The 19,692-nt window shown below is 39.4% G+C and overlaps 1 protein-coding gene across 1 annotated transcript in view; it reads left to right on the top strand.

The window, feature by feature from the left end:
- tmem63c (transmembrane protein 63C) overlaps positions 1–19,692 on the top strand; it is a 55,545-nt gene that overhangs the window by 10,842 nt on the left and 25,011 nt on the right. Inside the window, exons 2-4 of the mRNA XM_084394007.1 lie at positions 7,977–8,244; positions 11,382–11,461; positions 14,032–14,119. Of these exons, the coding sequence (XP_084250133.1) occupies positions 8,011–8,244; positions 11,382–11,461; positions 14,032–14,119 (402 nt within the window). The 5' untranslated portion in view covers positions 7,977–8,010. The remainder of the gene's footprint in view (positions 1–7,976; positions 8,245–11,381; positions 11,462–14,031; positions 14,120–19,692) is intronic.

The following is a 19,692-nucleotide window of genomic DNA, read 5'->3' as shown; positions in this document are numbered from 1 at the left end:
AATGTCAGGTGTGGGTGGTGGGATCTCTAGAGGAGGGCTTCTTTCATCTTGGCCGGATGCTCCTTGGATATTCTGTGGCTAATCCATCCGTTCAGTCACAGCGAATCAAGCCAAGGGATTCCTGTCTGATGTTTGAGAGGGGAAAATGGGAATAGTAATGCAATTTTTCCTGCCTAGCATGGATTTTCAGCACACTGTAAATAATGTTACATACTATCTACTTAATTATGGTAACAATAAAATTTACACATTACATTTTAAGCAATTTTTAAGGCTTGATTTCTTTAATGCAATCTACCTGAATCAATCATGTAAAATCTCCTAAATGATTTAGTCTGACACAATGAATTTTTCATTGAAATTTTTTGGTACATTTTTTTGTGAAATATGCTTTTATATTTTAAAATTCTAATGTGTGTGATTTTGAGTGAATGGAAATGACCTGTTTGCATTTGACTTTGAGTCGTGTTGTACAATTTAAAGACCGTATGCTGCTATAGCATAGCACAGGTAGAAACAAACATGTTACTGTACTGGCATTAGCAAAGCTATTGCTCATTGAACTCCACCTGTATACAGTTAATCTGCTACGGGTAATTTATGTACGTTATATTGTACAGCAGCAGCATGTCTTACTTGCTCACAGCAGCGTGTTGTGTGTGTATTGGCAGTGGCAAGTCCTGTACTTGCTCTATAACAGCAGCAGCAAAACATATCAACATTGTCATATCCATTACAATGCCAAACACTCTGAGAGTTGTCATGACAGAGATATATATATATATATATATATATATATACACTCACCTAAAGGATTATACACCATACTAATACTGTGTTTGACCCCCTTTCGCCTTCAGAACTGCCTTAATTCTACGTGGCATTGATTCAACAAGGTGCTAAATGCATTCTTTAGAAATGTTGGCCCATATTGATAGGATAGCATCTTGCAGTTGATGGAGATTTGTGGGATGCACATCCAGGGCACGAAGCTCCCGTTCCACCACATCCCAAAGATGCTCTATTGGGTTGAGATCTGGTGACTGTGGGGGCCATTTTAGTACAGTGAACTCATTGTCATGTTCAAGAAACCAATTTGAAATGATTCGAGCTTTGTGACATGGTGCATTATCCTGCTGGAAGTAGCCATCAGAGGATGGGTACATGGTGGTCATAAAGGGATGGACATGGTCAGAAACAATGCTCAGGTAGGCCGTGGCATTTAAACTAGGGCTGCACGATTTGGGGAAAATGTCATATTGCGATAATTGAGGTCAATATTGCGATTACGATTGCGATATGCGATATAATAAACAAATGGTTTCATGAGTCAACTTGCTTGGTTCTCAAGGAAAATAAATGCACACAGATTAGTGATAATCAGCCTAAAGAAAAAAGTTCTTTAGTCAAGAGCAGTGAGTGTTTTTCTCTGTTCCCTTTGTTCTTTGATTAACTTTAGCAACATATATTTTTTTATTTTTTTTTGCATTTTAACAAGAACAAAACATAATTTACATACAAGAGTACATATAACCATACATGTCAGGTTAAAGAAAAATAATAATAAAAAAAAAGAAATTGAAAAAAAAAAGAAAAAAAGAATAACTTTAGCAACAGATGTAATTAGTGGCTACTGTGTACTGTCCCTTTAAGACCAGCCGCTGTCAGAGACGCGGATCTCACACGCGCCTCATTCTTTCACGAGTTATCACAACTCTTCTTGTTCATAATAAGACTACTCTTATGTTATGAAGACACTCGACAAAAAGACATTTTTGCATAATTGTGTGTGTTATTGTTCGTTCAAGCTCGAAAGAGAACTGTATTCTGTCATGCTGTTTTGTGCGCACGCACGATATTAGCGCGAGTCTTTCTGTCTGTCACAGTCAGGACATTCACAGGCAGCGCGTTCATTTTGGCATACATGTGTGTTGTTCGTTCTACCGCGAAAGAGAACTTGATACTGGCGCGCGTCTATCTGTGTGTGTGTGTGTACATGTGTGTGTGTGTCAGGAGGACATTCACAGGCGGCTCGTTCTTTTATGTCTTGTCGCGCATGAATGGTTTAAAAGCATTTGCATTAATAAGTGCGTTAACAGCGCTAATTTGTTTATTTAATATAAAATCGCAGCATTTTGCGTCATATAATCGCGTAGGCTTGACATCGCGATTGCGATTGCGATACGATTAATCGTGCAGCACTAATTTAAACGATGCCCAATTGGCACTAAGGGGCCTAAAGTGTGCCAAGAAAACATCCCCCACACCATTACACCACCACCACCAGCCTGCACAGTGGTAACAAGGCATGATGGATCCATGTTCTCATTCTGTTTACGCCAAATTCTGACTCTACCATCTGAATGTCTCAACATAAATCGAGACTCATCAGACCAGGCAACATTTTTCCAGTCTTCAACTGTCCAATTTTGGTGAGCTCGTGCAAATTGTAGCCTCTTTTTCCTATTTGTAGTGGAGATGAGTGGTACTCGGTGGGGTCTTCTGCTGTTGTAGCCCATCCGCCTCAAGGTTGTGCGTGTTGTGGCTTCACAAATGCTTTGCTGCATACCTCGGTTGTAACGAGTGGTTATTTCAGTCAAAGTTGCTCTTCTATCAGCTTGAATCAGTCGGCCCATTCTCCTCTGACCTCTAGCATCAACAAGGCATTTTCGCCCACAGGACTGCCGCATACTGGATGTTTTTCCCTTTCCACACCATTTTTTGTAAACCCTAGAAATGGTTGTGCGTGAAAATCCCAGTAACTGAGCAGATTGTGAAATACTCAGACCGGCCCGTCTGGCACCAACAACCATGCCACGCTCAAAATTGCTTAAATCACCTTTCTTTCCCATTCTGACATTCAGTTTGGAGTTCAGGAGATTGTCTTGACCAGGACCACACCCCTAAATGCATTGAAGCAACTGCCATGTGATTGGTTTAATTAGATAATTGCATTAATGAGAAATTGAACAGGTGTTCCTAATAATCCTTTAGGTGAGTGTATATATATATATATATATATATATATAATTTTTTCCCACAGAATCAATGCAATATGGTCCAAACAAGATGCAGGAATATACAGAAAAAATATAGAGGAGACCCCTGCAGACCCTGATTATGTCAAGATCGATAAGTCTTTGAAAAAATAAGAGGTTATAAAATATCATGTGGTGCGACTCTGTAAAACTTAATTATACTTATGAATTAATAATTCATGATATTAGGAAAAAAAAGAAAGCTATGGATGAATGGATTTTTGGATGTTAAATATTACATCCCTAATTTATAGGGAAATTACATCTCTTGAACTACATGCTATTTATTTTCGAAATGACTTTTGAAACTATTTGTAAAATGTCCTTTTTTGGATTCTTGAACACAGGAAAGCTGTTATAGTAATAGCCTGCACCTCTCTATTTGGGAAGCAAAAATACTTCCAAAATGCATCAAGTGAATATGCAAAAAGAATGTGACGCTTTGACTCATTTGTATTCACAAGCCCTGAGGATCTGAGAGCTGATTTGAAGGAACGTAACCTAGATTCAGTGACTTTGCAGTAAAAGATGCAAGCACAACACAAATAACAAGCACTGTGAGGATAAAAGCATGTTGAAACATGACTCAGTGTTCTCCCCGGTAGAGCGACCAGACTCTGATATTGTTTCATTAAAGGTAATTGTTAGTCGTTTCATGGGGGCATAATACTCTATTATCTTTATCCTTATGATTTGACAAGTTTCATTAAGCGGGTCGATTAGAGTTCACAGTGTTATTCCTGTCTTGCCTTTTGCTGTCTCAAGTCTTTCTCCGTTTTTCATACATACTCCAAAATCATGTGCTTGCTCAAGCAGGTAATGGAGCTTCAGCTGACAAATGCTTTTACTATTTGGACATGCACTGAAGTTGATTCTTTTGGTTCAGAGTTCAGGACAATCTAATATTGAATTCCAGGCCCAAAAGCTTCATATATCAAAACGAAAAACATTTCATCATGGCACATAGTGTGCGTGGTTTTCTGTACCATCCTTTGGAGGAAACTCTCTCTGAGAAAAGATCAAGAGGACAAAAACTTGTGCAACTTTGCTAAAAGTTAAACATAGCATTAAACAAGGCATTTAAAGGAGCCGTATGTAAGATTGTGGCCAAAACTGGTACTGCAATCACTTTCAAATTACTGTAGAGCGGTGTATCCCCTCCCCCTCCCCCCTGACTCGAGGTTGCCAGATAGGCTGCAGGATCCAGCAGGAACGTTTGTAGCTGCAGCTGTGGTAACTAGAGCAGAGCTGGCAACCCGGATGCCGAAACACTACTGACTTCGTGATTGGTAGATAGGTGGAGGGTGGCGCTTCAGGCCAAAACACAACATGACAACATCAACATCAGTTGAGGGCTGCAACTTCACTTTTTAAGTGACAATATCCTGGCCGGACTACTGTTGTCAGTGATATAAGTATTTGAAATTAACATGATTTCTTAATGTCTAGTGACATATCAGGGCCATTTTATGATTAATTGAAATACATTTCTTACATACAGCTCCTTTAACTTTTTAGTGTGAAATGCAGTAGCACCTCAATGCAGTACACGAGATCCAGGGGGCGGAGTTGGATCCAGATATAAGGGGTGGAGATTGGTAGGTTTAGGGGTGGGTTTAGGGATCAGGGGGTGGAGTCGGAGATGGGTAGGTTTAGGTATATGTAAGGTGGGAGGAGTTGGATCTGGATCCGACTCCTCCCCCTGGATTTCATGTTCTGCAGTGAGGACCATCTCGTGAAATGTACCGCCAATTATAGAATAAGCCATATATATGCTTTCTTAATAAAATTACTATTTGTTTCAGTTTATATATTTAATCTGTGTAACACATCTGCTAGCTTCCAAACTTAATCATTAAATACCATTTTGAATTTAAAGATGTTTTTGTTATGTCCAGGAAAGGGGGAAGATAAGTAGTAGCGGATCTTTTAGCAGCTTAAACTTTATTTTTACAAAACAAAAGCGAGTAATCTAACATGAGAAACAACGTTACAAAACTAAGGGGCTGTTTACACGACACCATTTTTAGCTAAAAATTATGCGTTTTGGCAGTTTATTTACACGACAACTGTGTTTTGGGGGCCTGAAAAGGCAAACCTTTAAAAACGGGTTTCAAAGTGCAAGTTTATGAAAGCAATACCATTATTGTCTCTGTGTAAACTACAAAAACACAAGTTTGTGAAAACGGTGACACTTGCGCGTTACATGTTCAGTCTATTGGTTTTCTTTACGAAGTGACATCGCCAACTACTGGCCTGGCATGAATAATACAGCGTTTTTAGTCGTTTTCGCAGATCCGTGTGAACGTGTCATCAGGAGCTCAGGTGGCTTTAGCTCTTAGCATCTCCAGCTGCTCACCCTCACAACAGTGGGACTGTAGATGCAAACGTGTTTCTTCTTTTACTCATTCTCAGTCTTTTCAAGTAAACTACAAAACACCTAACAGAGTGAGATGACACTTCACTTTTTCAGGAATGAGTTTCTCTCCCATTACATTTCACTGTTTACATGATCTATTTGACAATTAAAAATGAACATTGTTCCTTAATAGAAATACAATATTTATGTATGCATTTCACATGTTGTTGTTTTCACACGGTATGTTGTTTCTGCTTTGATATTTTATACATGCAAATCTATTTATTAATTGCTTTGGGTAAAAGCATCTCATATAACAAAGTACTGGCATATATACACAGTGCTTTGTTATCTGAGACGCTTTTATATACACAATATATTCATGAATCTTGTGTTGTAAAGGAAATGTGATATTTTTGGGGCGTTGGAGCATTATTTTTTGAGCATATTCACTTATGAAATAATGTTGTAAGTTATAGTAGAACTTATTTATGTGTTGTACAGCATTGTATCGTGTATATTATAGTATACTATACCGTGTGTGTGTGTGTGTGTGTGTGTGTGTGTACTGTACAGGCAATGTTTAGAGGAAAGAACTGCTGACTCATCTTCATAATTTCTTAACCTGTGATTAATGGCTGTTAGTTTTTCTTTCCTAACCTATGGCGAGAGGATGAGAGTCAGACTGTGCTAAGCAAAAGAGCCATCTATGCACCATCTGTCCGACTGGAAGCAACCGTGCAAACCTATTGGTTATTTATTTGAGCTGACAGTAAATTAGTGAGTAATGGGGGATGTTATATTTTTTCCAGTCAACAGAATTTTTCTCATAAAAGCGAGCTTCAACTAATCATGATTGCTTGCTGTATGACCCGATTTAGATACCAGTAGTTTTATACTGTATAGATGGTTAGTTGTTCTTACTTGAGCATGATATCTCTATATTTTAAAAGCTATAACTGTAAAACTATTTAAATATATAAATTTTCTTCTTTAATTTTTTTTAATATTAGTCAATTTAAACGTATTATTATTGCAATATTGTATAATAATATATATATTATACAATAATATATAATATTTCAGAGCCATTAGGTCATTTTTCAGTGCAAATTGCCATTTGATTGACATTACAAACAACAGGAAATGACAGCATCATAACTAACTTTAATCCATGTATATTTCAACAATGTAGAATAAAAAAACAGCATCAGTTATAGTTTGTTTTATAGTCGATTAGATTTGCTGGAGTCAAATAGTCTGCATGACTTGAGGATGATGTAGCTTCAAAAAGTGATTAAGTGACTTAGTCTGTGTGAGTTGAGAGATGGGTTGTTAGTACAATGGCAATCATCAGTTTAAGGCACAACATTATCTGTAATATCACCAAAGAAAGCAATGAGCGTTGACCCTGTTTTGTGTGTTCCTGTTAATGCGCTTGAGGGCAATATTCATAAAGGTAATTGAAACACATCTGTTAAACTGAATGAAAATGGTGCTTCAAGCTGCCTCAGTGTTTGTTCAAAGGTTTAGAAATGTTTGTTCAAATTGCCCCGTTGCTAGTACCAGCTTTTTGCAGAATGAATGCACAATGCTTCAACTGCTCAGGCCTGGGTATACTTCGTAAAGATCATTATACGGTCCTCAACATCAGTGTCAGCATTAAACTGAAACATTTTAGAGGAAATCCAATGACTGTATTCTTCAGAAGTTCAAGGCATATGTCTTTAAAAAAAAAAAATTCACTAATGCCATCTCAAGTATTTTCTATGTTAATACATTTTAAAATGTAACTTATTGCTGAATTTTCAACATCACAACTCCAGTCTTCAGTCACATGATCCTTCAGAAATCATAATAATATGCTGATTTGCTGCTCAAGAAACATTTACAGTATTCATGTTGAAAACAGCTTAATATTTTTGTGCAAACTGATATTTTTTTCCCCCAGGATATTTTGACGAATAGAAAGTTCTGTCACACTTTAGATTAGGGTCCAATTCTCACTATTAACTAACTATGAACTACGACTTTTGCCTCAGTAAACTTCTTATTAATAGTTAGTAAGGTTGTTAAATTTAGGAATTGGGTAGGATTAGGGATGTAGAATATTGTCATGAAGAATAAGGCATTAATAAGTGCTTTATAAGTACTAATAAACAGCCAATATCCTAGTAATGTGCATGCTAATAAGCAACTAGTTAATAGTGAGAATTGAAACCTAAACTAAAGTTCTTTTTTTATTTTCAGTTTGTTTTAATTTTAAAACTGTTGAATTTTTTTAATTAGTTTTTTAGTTTTTGATTTAAATACTTCTATTTAGCTTTATTTTTATTGCAGTTTTTGTTTTAGCTTATTTATTTAAACTTATTTTGCTTCATTTAATTAAACGGAAACTTGAATATTTAATATTTCTTCTCAGCTGTGATGTTCAACAAGCCCCTGAGGCTGTTTTATGTTTCCCGATTGATTAATTTAGTATTTTTCCTAATTTCAGTAGTTGACATCATCAATGTTATTTTCTTTTCAAATATTCTGCATGTCTTTGATGTTGTTTGTTCCCTGTCGTCTCTCCTCAGTGATGCTTTGACAGTTTGAAGGGCTTCTTGAGCCATGGCGGTGCGCTCTGACCTGTTGGGTTCGTCTCAGCCGGTGTTTGAGTCCTGGCCTGCAGGTGGTGGCAGTCCTCTAGAGGAGCTGGACGTCAGGAGTTTCCTGGGCTCACTGATGGAGGAGAACAGCACAGCAGAGAGATGTTATCGCTCTCACTCTCGCAGCAGTGTCCTGCAGGGCCTGCCCTTTGGAGGAGTCCCCACTGTCCTCGCCATCAACGTCGTTGTGTGGCTGGTACAACATCCCTGCTAACATATTTCACTGTTTATCTACAACTGAATGACATTTAGGGCCAGATGTACCAACAGCTTGTGCCAGCACAAAACCCTCTTTTGGCATTAAAAACTACTTTCAGGATTTACTAAAGACACAATGAAAAATTTGCGCTGAAAAGGCGTGGACAGGGATTTCATTGCATATGCATTTGTAGGAGTTTCCCTTTCAGACGCAAAATTTATGCAAGGAAAGTATGTAAATGAATCATGCAAGGTGATTTATTAGGGTTTGCGCTCGTCAATTTACTGGTATTTGCGCCATTATTTAAAGACCAAAGAAAGCATGTCTTAAAGGGATACTCCACTCCAATGATGCAGCGCCTGAAAATAGGTCTAATAGGTTAGACAAACTTAGTCGCGGTCACGTTACCGAGGAGGGGACTATTTTCAGGCGCTGCGTCATATCATTACGCCTGCTGGACTCATGGCACGGCAGCAAAGTTTCTTGATTATTACGCAGGAATGAGAGTATAGTTCCTAGCCATAGCAGCCTAGAAAATCACAACTTTACATTTTCCGTCGGTCTCAGTACACGATGTAACTACAGAAGAGTCAAGTTTTAAATAGGAAAAATATCGAAACTCTTTGGTCATTTTTTTGAGAGAGATGCTAATGGTCTAGTCCGATTCAATGATCTATGCTAAGCTATGCTAAAAGTGGGACCGCCAGACCCGGAGTTCGGCTGAAAGGATTCGAAAACGGTAAAACTCAACTGTTTAACTCTGGGGGAGGTGTAAAATGAGCCTATTTCCAAAAAAAGTGGAGCATCCCTTTAAGGCTTGTGAGTAAACGTCCACTGTTATGATTGGCTAACATCACTGTATAGGAAACAGTATTGTGCACACGAGTAAGTGTTTTGAAAACCGTCATTTACAGACAAAGGCTTATGAACTCATTACTTACGGTTTGGAAGGAAACCGTAAGTAAGGAAGCAGGAAGCAGCTTCAACTCGAGCTTATATACACCCCCCAGTGGGACTACTAATGCTTACAGTAGATGATGAGTATGGTAGTAAGATGCCTAAATTACATCGGTGGAGTTGGGGAGGTGGAGGGATGCCAAAACAGCTGATGCCAGAGCAAGGTGAGCGGCTGCTTTTATGCTCCGGCAGTTAATTGAAAGATTAGATGGGTTCACTCCTCCCGAAATTACGTTGTGAACTTTACTTAAGTTGCACATCGTCAGTAAATCACACGCAGAACTTTCCACTCCCATCTGCGCTTTTATGGAATTGCGCTCTCACGCTCATTTGCCCTGTTTAGTAAATCTGGCCCTTAATGTCAAGTGCATCTTATGTACTTCCTTGTGATTCAATTATGTTATAACCTCTAATTGTTTGAGAATTTTAATCCTCTTTGAACCCTAAAGAACTCCGGTGTCTGGGTGAAGAACATGTTGTTGCTTTTTCACACCAAAATCAAAAGAAAAAAACACTTTGCATAAAATTTCAAATAAAATTTGTATGCGCAGTAACATATTACTTGTAAATTTACAACAAAATATATAGAGTTACTTTTTAAAATGAGTAATTCAAGTTACTTTGTTTTGCCATTTATTGACTGTCATTTCTGCAGTCCCCATGTTGAGAGAAATCAGAATAATTTCCACTGAAACAGGAAGACAGGGCAAGACATATCGATCAGCTCCTTTCCTTTTACCTCTATGTAGTGCACTTTGTGCCATTCACCATGTTAATGCGTAAATAAGTAACTGATTTCAGCTGCAGCATCTATTTATAATGTAGGGGGCGGGATATTTCACGCTTCGGATTCTAGAGAGAATTTGATTGGACAGAAAATCTGATGAGAAGGAGTGCAGAGTGATATCATCAAAATCATTGATCCTTGTTGGCAGAAAAGAGAGACTATAAGTTTCAAATGCTTATATCTTCTAAATGCGAATTTTGTTTTTTGTTTTGGAGAACACTAGCTTATAGATAACAGTAAGGCTAACATTCATACTAAAAGCCAAAATCAAAAAAAACATTTTGATTTCATGGGGACTTTAATGAAAAAAAAAATATTGGTTTTAATTAATGAGAATTTGGGAAGGAAATTTGCTAAATTGTCATGAAAGAAATTACATTCCCCCAATCTATAAAAAAGAAAAGTTAACACACTTTAATTAATTTGAAGAAAAGCATACCTGCTGCTGCATATACACTGAAAGAAATGGTGACCTAAAAATACTAACATTTAAGTTCATTCAAGTCAATAATATTATGTAATGTTGCTAAATCAACCTAAACACATTGATTTATGCCACCAAAACTACATTATATGGGTTAAATCAGGTAGTTAACGTAAAATTGCAGTTGAAATTTGCTTTTGATAAATAGAAAGTTTAAAGAATAGCATTTAAGTTGAAATATAATTTTTTTTGTAACAATGAAAAAGTCTTTACTGTCACTTTTGATCAATTCAGTGCATCTTTATTGAATAAAGGTATACATTTTTTTTTTTACTTACTGACCCCAAACTTTTAAACAGTAGTTTATATACAGCACATTTGAGTTGAACTCAACATTGAATCGCTCATGATTCAATTATAAACAGAGGGAGTGTTTTTTGCAGTTATTTTTGGTGACGCTTGTGAGGAAGAAATAACACTCTTCACCTTTAAGTTTAGAACCAGCAACCTAGGAAGCTAAATAGAGACTATAGCTTCCCAGTAGTCAGCGCTTTCTGTTGTCTTTTCATTGACTGTTATTCATTATGAACACAAGTGTGCATGCAGACCGCACAGCCTGTTAGTTTCCAAGACAACCACACACCTCGTCTCTCTCCGGCCAAAGAAATGGCTAATTATTACTGCAGTTCAGGGGTCTAGTGAGTCGAGTGCAAGGGTCTACTTACACAAATAGTTCTTATTCTCTTTTTATACCAATATCTTTGGCACACTTTTAAAGTGGCACAATGTCTTCTGGGTATATTCTGGAATATATCACATCTTTTAAAATGCATGAGCATCAGATATTGTTCACTGTGCATGTAATTTACTAGCAGTTATGCTGTTTTTATTTAGGTCACTCATATCTTGAACATGATATGAACAGTATGCTGATATCACTGAGGTTTGGTTTATTTTTTATTGTAGTTCCTGCTTCTAATCTTCTCCTGTTTGAGGAAGGCAGCATGGGACTACGGCCGCCTGGCTCTTCTTATGGAAAATGACAGGTATCATCTCTTAACTGTTGACTGTTTGCAGAATGCATTGAAGATGTAAATAATTGAACAACTGTGTGTGTGGTGGTTGAGTGAACTGAATGCTTAGCAGGTCAGTGTGAGATCCTGGCGCCACCTGCTGGTTACTTAGGACATTATATTATTTGGCATGATATTATTATTATTATACATTTTATTTATAGGCATCTTACATGACATTCAAGGACACCTTACAAACATAATAAAACAATCAAAAATAAATAATAAATGATCCTCATTACAGCCTGGACAGACTGGATACAAATACAATTACATAAAAGCCTGCCTAAAAGTCTTAAGATAAGATTTAAAAACAAGAAGACTTTCACATTTTCGCACATCCTGTCATTCCATAATTAGGGACTAAAGGCTCGAGACCCCGTAGAAGTTGTGCGAGTTCGAGGGAGAACAAGAGTGAGTGCAGAAGACGATCTAAAGATACGAGTAGGGGTGTAGATGTGAAGGACAGATAAGTATGAAGGGGCAAGATTATTAAGTGCCATGGATTTTAAAATCAATATGGTATTTAACTCGGAGCCAGTGCAAGTGTTGTAGTATAGGAGGAATATTTTCAGTTACAGAAGTTCTGCAAATAATTTGTGCTGCTGAATTTGTAGTTTGTAGAGAACTTTCACATGAAGGTCGTAGGAAAGAGCGTTACAATAATCAATACGTTATGTCACTAAAGCATGAACAAGAATAGCTGTGCTCTTCACTGAGAGAGCAGGACGAAGTCGATTAATAATACGTATGTGAAAATATGCAGATCGAGTGACTCTATTTATATGAGCTTCAAATTATAAAGTACTGTCAAACATGACACCAAAACTTTTGACCTGTTAATACAGAGACACTGGAAAATTATCTCAGCTAAGCAATCTGAAAGGATAGATGGAGGAAAAGTAGAAGTTGGTTTGGAGGACAGGTAAAGGTGGGTGTCATCGTCATATCAGTGGAATTGAATCCCAAATTTCTTTAAAACTATTACCAAGAGGTAGAAGATAAATAATAAATAAGAGAGGGCCCAAGACGGAGCCCTGTGGAACACCAGTAGTGACATGAGAAGGATTTGATCGAAACTGCTTCAGCTGTACAAATTGAGTACGACCCGTAAGATCAGATCCGAAGGGGGTACCAAAGATCCCAATAGACTCTAGTCTGTCTAACAGAATCCTGTGCGAAATGGTATCAAATGCTGCACTCAAGTCGAGCAGAATAAGTCCTGAGTCAGTAGCTGACAATAAGTCATTAGAGATCTTAACTAATGCAGTCTCAACACTATGATATGAATGGGATATATTAATATATGTGATATGATATGATATGTAATAAATTATAAAAATTATTATATAATAATACAATATACATAGTGTTTATATTGTCATTTACAATTTTTCATTAATTTTGCATACCATTGAATTTTTGCTCATATTGTTGAGAAACCTGTACAGTATGTTAGTATTATTAAAACATTTCAGCTCACACACACAGCGTCCCTGTGGGAGCAGTGGGTGAAATTTAAATCATAACTCTAAAGGTTTGGCAGTGTTGCTTTATTCTGCATCAGCATGTAGCATTAAAGTCTTTGTTTATGCGAATGTGCCAGTGATTTTCAGTGTGTATATTTGCAAAGCATTGCATCAGCCCACAGAGAAAGTGCCCGGCCCTAACAGTAATCATATTTTTACATTTTGCACACTAGAATTTCACTTGATCCTTTTGTTATGATAGACTTGTGGGCTGAAATGTTTGCTCTTTTATGATCTTGAGGCTAATTACACTTGAGTAATTTTGAAACAGGCATTGAGGCAGGAAAATACTGTCACTGACTGACATGATATATAGATAAGACAAGGTCTAATTATCACATGGGAAGATTTCAGAGTTGTTATATCTCAGTTATTCAGTCAAACGTTCAGTTAATGTTCGGTTTATCTGTGGTTATCAAAGACTTCTTTCTTCAAAACCATGTTGGTAACACTTTACAGTAAGGTTCCATTTGTGAACATTAGTTAACTGCATTAGTTAACATGAACTAGCAATGAAAAATTAGTATAAAACCACAATAAGCGTGTGTCTACTACTATATAATGAAAGTAGATTTTAACTGAAAAGTTCAACTCAGGTTGAAGGTGTGTTTATACAGTATGTTGTAATTTATAGAATTAATTCATTTACAGTAAATTTCTTCTGGTCAAAATAAATGTAATTTTAAATACAGAAATCTTGTATTGCCTTTGAATTTATAAATAACTCATATTTTAAACATTATGTTGTTATGTGTGTTAAATTAACTGGCAATTGTGAAAATATACTGTAGCTTTTTTGTTGCCAAGTGTTGCCATTTTTTTTATATTTATAAGAAACAAAATATCCCCATCTTGTAAAATATGGAGTAAAAAGTGTTATAACTGGCCCTGGTCTGTATATAATTCAACATGGGAATAATATTTCCACATTTCTAACAGTACGTGAGGTTTTCTTAAGTGTATTTTGTGAAAAATGATTACCTGTCCATTTTATTGTTTGTCTTTGTTCTGTAGCTTGACATCATTATTCTATGGAGAACAAAGTGAGAAGGAGAAAACCCCATCAGAATCCAGCCCATCAGACTCAGAGACCAAGGACACGGTGAGAGAAAAAAAGCATCACACACATTTAAGAAACGTTTGATCAGGATCTTCGTTTGAATTTACTAAATTTGGCAGTGCAAAATCCCTCTCACATCACAAGGCCTGCACTCTGTTATCGATGCCTTGCCAACCCTACCTAGAAACGAGTAAAATGAATAGATAGTGTTTTTTTAAAGGTGTCATGACGTGAGAAATCAAATTTGCCTTGATCTTTTGACATGTATGAGGTCTTTGCGTAACGAGGCACAATGTAATGGAGAGAATCTTTTGTTGAAAGATGAAGCAGCCAACTATTGAATCTGACTGCAGCTGCATCACAAACCGTAAGTAATGAGTTCATAAGCCTTTGTCTGTAAATGACGGTTTTATGTGAAAAATGTTTTCAAAACACTTACTTGTGTGCACAATACTGTTTCCTATACAGTGATGTTAGCCAATCATAACAGTGGACGTTTACTCACAAGCCTTAAAGGAGCTGCCCCTTAAAAACGGATCATTTCAGACAAAGGGTATTTACAGTGGGTACGGAAAGTATTCAGACCCCCTTAAATTTTTCACTCTTTGATCCTCTCCAGTTCTGTCAGGTTGGATGGTAAACGTTGGTGGACAGCCATTTTCAGGTCTCTCCAGAGATGCTCAGTTGGGTTTAAGTCAGGGCTCTGGCTGGGCCATTCAAGAACAGTCACAGAGTTGTTGTGAAGCCACTCCTTCGTTATTTTAGCTGTGTGCTTAGGGTCATTGTCTTGATGGAAGGTGAACCTTCGGCCCAGTCTGAGGTCCAGAGCACTCTGGAGAAGGTTTTCGTCCAGGATCAGAATCAGAATCAGAATCAGAAAGAGCTTTATTGCCAAGTGTGCTTGCACCCACAAGGAATTTTTCTTGGTACTGAAGCTTCCAGTGCACATATACAAATACAAATACAACAAGAACATAGTAATACAAATTCTAAGAATGAAAATATATAAAAAATAAATAAAAATAGTATAAAAGTAAAAAAGTAGGGTCACAGTTGGGTTTAGTCTGAATAAACATTTACAGATTATGAACATATTTACAGTATTTTGAGTAGTATGAATAATATAAATATCACCTGAATTGGAGAATATTACACTAGACAGTGGGAGTCTAGCGCATGTTACAGATTATAAACATATTTACAGTATTTTGAGTAGTATGAATAATATAGATATAAATATCACCTGAGTTTATTGCACTAGACAGTGGGAGTATTGCACTTACAGGCATATGCTTTGGGGGGCATGTTAAGTGTTCAGAAGGGAAATGGCCTGTGGAAAGAAACTGTTCCTGTGCCTGGAAGTTCTTGTGGCCAGTGATCTGTGTCGCCGTCCTGACGGTAACAGTTCAAACAGGGGGTGTCCAGGGTGAGTGGAGTCTGTGATGATTTTACCTGCTCTCTTCCTCACTCTGGAAGAGTACAGGTCCTGGAGGGTTGGCAGGGGGGCACCAATAATCCTCTCTGCAGTCCGGACTGTCCGTTGTAGTCTCCTGATGTCCGATTTGGTAGCTGAACCAAACCAGACAGTGATGGAAGTGCTTAAGACAGACTCAATGACGGCTGAGTAGAACTGGATCAGCAGCTCCTGTGGCAGATTGAACTTCTTCAGCTGGCGAAGGAAGTACAGTCTCTGCTGGGCCTTTTTCACAATGGAGTCAATGTGATTTGCCCACTTCAGGTCCTGGGAGATGGTAGAGCCCAGGAACCTGAATGACTCCACTGCTTCCACAGTGCTGTTCATGATGGTGAGAGGGGGGAGTGCTGGGGTGTTTCTCCTGAAGTCCACGATCATCTCCACTGTTTTGAGCGTGTTCAGCTCAAGGTTGTTATAACTGCACCAGACAGCCAGCTGTTCAACCCCCAGTCTGTAAGCAGACTCGTCACCATTTTGGATGAGACCGATGACAGTGGTGTCGTCTGCAAATTTCAGGAGCTTGACAGAGGGGTCTTTAGAAGTGCAGTCATTAGTGTACAGGGAGAAGAGCAGTGGGGAGAGAACGCACCCTTGGGGGGCGCCAGTGCTGATGGTGAGGGTCCTGGATGTGAGTTTCCCCAGTCTCACTAGCTGCTGCCGGTCCGTCAGGAAGCTGGAGATCCACTGACAGATTGTGGATGGCATGGAGAGCTGAGTCAGTTTGGCTGTGAGAAGATCAGGGATGATGGTATTGAAGGCCGAACTGAAGTCCACAAATAGGATCCGTGCATAAGTCCCAGGTCTGTCAAGATGTTGCAGGATATAGTGCAGTCCCATGTTGACTGCATCATCCACAGACCTGTTTGCTCTGTAAGCAAACTGAAGGGGATCCATCAGGGGTCCGGTGATGTCCTTCAGATAGGCCAACACCAGTCTTTCAAACGACTTCATGACCACAGACGTGAGAGCGACAGGTCTGTAGTCATTAAGTCCAGTGATTTTAGTTTTTTTGGGAACCGGAATGATAGTGGAGCGTTTGAAGCAGCAGGGAACTTCACACTGCTCCAATGATCTGTTGAAGATCTGCGTGAAGACTGGGGCCAGTTGGTCAGCACAGGCTTTTAGACAAGCAGATGAGATGCCGTCTGGGCCTGAAGCTTTCCTAGTCTTCTGTTTTTTGAAGACTCTGCTCACGTCCTCCACACAGACCTTAAGCTCAGGTTGGATGGCAGAAGGGGGGAGGAGAGGGGTTGCAGGAGGTGATGGTGGATGTGTGAAGTGCACATCAGGGCGGGTGTGAGGTGTGAGTCTGGGCTTCTCAAACCTGCAATAGAATGCATTGAGAGTGTCAGCCAGTTGTTGATTCTCCACAGATGGGGGGGATGGTGATTTGTAGTTGGTGATGTTCCTCAGGCCTCTCCAGACTGATGCCGGGTCGTTGGCTGAAAAGTGGTTTTTCAGCTTTTCAGAGTAGCTTCTTTTAGCAACTCTGATCTCCTTTGTCAGTTTGTTTCTGGCCTGGTTATACAAGATTTTATCCCCACTTCTGTAAGCATCCTCTTTGGCATGACGAAGCTGTTTGAGTTTCCCAGTAAACCATGGTTTATCATTAGTGAATGATAAGAATGTCCTGGTAGGAATGCATGTATCCTCACAGAAACTGATATATGATGTTACAGTATCTGTGAGCTCATCCAGATCGGTGGCTGCAGCTTCAAAAACAGTCCAATCAGTGCAATCGAAGCAGGCCTGTAGATCCTGCTCTGCTTCGTTGGTCCATCTTTTTACAGTCCTTAATACAGGTTTAGCTGATTTCAGTTTCTGCCTGTAGGTCGGTATAAGATGAACCAAACAGTGATCAGAGAGCCCCAAAGCTGCCCGTGGGACGGAGTGATACGCATTCTTTATCGTGGTGTAACAGTGGTCCAATATATTACTGTCTCTGGTAGGACATGTAACATGCTGTCTGTATTTTGGCAGTTCACGGGAGAGATTTGCTTTGTTAAAATCCCCAAGAATGATTAAAAGAGAGTCTGGGTACCTTTGTTCCATTTCAGCTATATGTTCAGCCAGCTGTTGTAGCGCCGCGCTCACACACGCGTCTGGAGGAATGTAAACATTCGCGAGAATGAATGAGGAAAACTCCCGCGGCGAGTAGAAAGGTTTACAGTTTATGAAATGCGCCTCTAAATTAGGAGAGCACATCTTCTTCAGTGTTGTTACATCTGAACACCAACTTTCGTTAATGTAGAAACACAATCCACCACCTCTCGTTTTCCCCGTTAGTTCCGCGATGCGATCCGCTCGGAACAGCTGGAAGCCCGGCAGATGTAGTGCGTTGTCCGGTATGGCTTCACTCAGCCAGGTTTCAGTGAAGCACAGAGCAGCGGAGTTTAAAAAGTCCTTATTAGTGCGGGTGAGGAGAAGAAGTTCGTCCATTTTGTTAGGAAGAGATCGGAGATTCGCAAGATGAATACTGGGTAGTGCAGTGCGGAGGCCGCGCTCGCGGAGTTTAACCAGCGCGCCGGCGCGCTTCCCGCGTTTGCGTCTGACCGCGCGTTTTAACAACACCGCTGCGCCTCCAACGAGAATGTCCAGTAAAACGTCTGAGTAATCAAAATCTGTAAAAAACTTGTCTGGTGTGTGTTTCCTAATGTCCAGAAGTTCGTCTTTGGTGAAACTGATAGGAAAAGAATGACTAAACGCAGAACAAACGAACAAAAACAACACAATGACTGGAGAGCTCCACACCGAGGCAGCCATCCGCGGCGCCATCTTGAATGGAAGTACAGGATATCCCTGTACTTGGCCGCATTCATCTTTCCCTCGATTGCAACCAGTCGTCCTGTCCCTGCAGCTGAAAAACACCCCCACAGCATGATGCTGCCACCACCATGCTTCACTGTTGAGACTATTGGACAGGTGATTGAGCAGTGCCTGGTTTTCTCCACACATACCGCTTAGAATTAAGGCCAAAAAGTTCTATCTTGGTCTCATCAGACCAGAGAATCTTATTTATCACCATCTTGGAGTCCTTCAGGTGTGCTTTCATGTGTCTTGCACTGAGGAGAGGCTTCCGTCGGGCCACTCTGCCATAAAGCCCCGACTGGTGGATGGCTGCAGTGATGGTTGACTTACTACAACTTTCTCCCATCTCCCGACTGCATCTCTGGAGCTCAGCCACAGTGATCTTTGGGTTCTTCTTTACCTCTCTCACCAAGGCTCTTCTCCCCCGATAGCTCAGTTTGGCCGGACGGCCAGCTCTAGGAACGGTTCTGGTCGTCCCAAATGTCTTCCATTTAAAGGAGACATATCATGCTTTTAAATAGTTCCTTTTTACATATAAATCATACATTTGTAGTCTATATAAAGCGGAACTGCAATGCTTGGGTCTGAATTCTTCATTATTATAGCTCCACAGGCCCCTTTTCTACCCCTTTTCTGATGTGCGTCTGAGAGCAATTCGTTTTGGTGCGGTCTCTTTAAATACAAATGAGACACTTCATACCCCGCCCCCTCTCCAGGTTGCAGAGGTTCAACTCCACCCCGTTCGGCCATTTTTGTAGTTTGATAGCAGAGATACGATTATCTAGCGGCACAGAAACTTTTTATTCACACGTTATTAACAAAATGTCAACAACGGAAGACTTGTCCAGCCAGCCTTACATGTTCGAGCCAGAGTCGGAGCCGGAGCGAGATGAAAATGAAGACGATGAACCTGTAGAACAACGTCTTCATATGGATGTATCGCACTGGTGTGTTACTGTATTTACACATGAAACTTTGGTCTTCCGACCTTTTACCACCATGTCGATTTATTTTGATTAATATGTGCGAGGGAGAGAGAGCAAGACAGCGTCTAGTTTGGAGACGGTGATGTCTTGTTTACACTTTCGCCTGGTTCTGAAGAGAGAGAGTGAGCGCGCGCGCGCGACCGGGTCTCTCTCTCTGCTCATTCTTTCAGTTAAACATGCGCCCTTGTCACAAGCGCGGCAGTTTATCTACATTAGACGGTGTAATGAAGCGTGTGGGTTACTACATCCAACAACCGAACATTTTAACTTACCCTCTCGTAACTTCTGCATCCTTTAGCTTGGACTACAAAATTGCAGCGAGAAATAAAGATGGCGGATTGCTCGAA

This window comes from Rutilus rutilus (genome assembly GCF_951802725.1).
Source record: "Rutilus rutilus genome assembly, chromosome: 21".
NCBI lineage: Eukaryota > Metazoa > Chordata > Actinopteri > Cypriniformes > Leuciscidae > Rutilus > Rutilus rutilus.
Note: the sequence above shows the minus strand (reverse complement) of the source record. Positions and strands in the feature narration are given on the sequence as shown.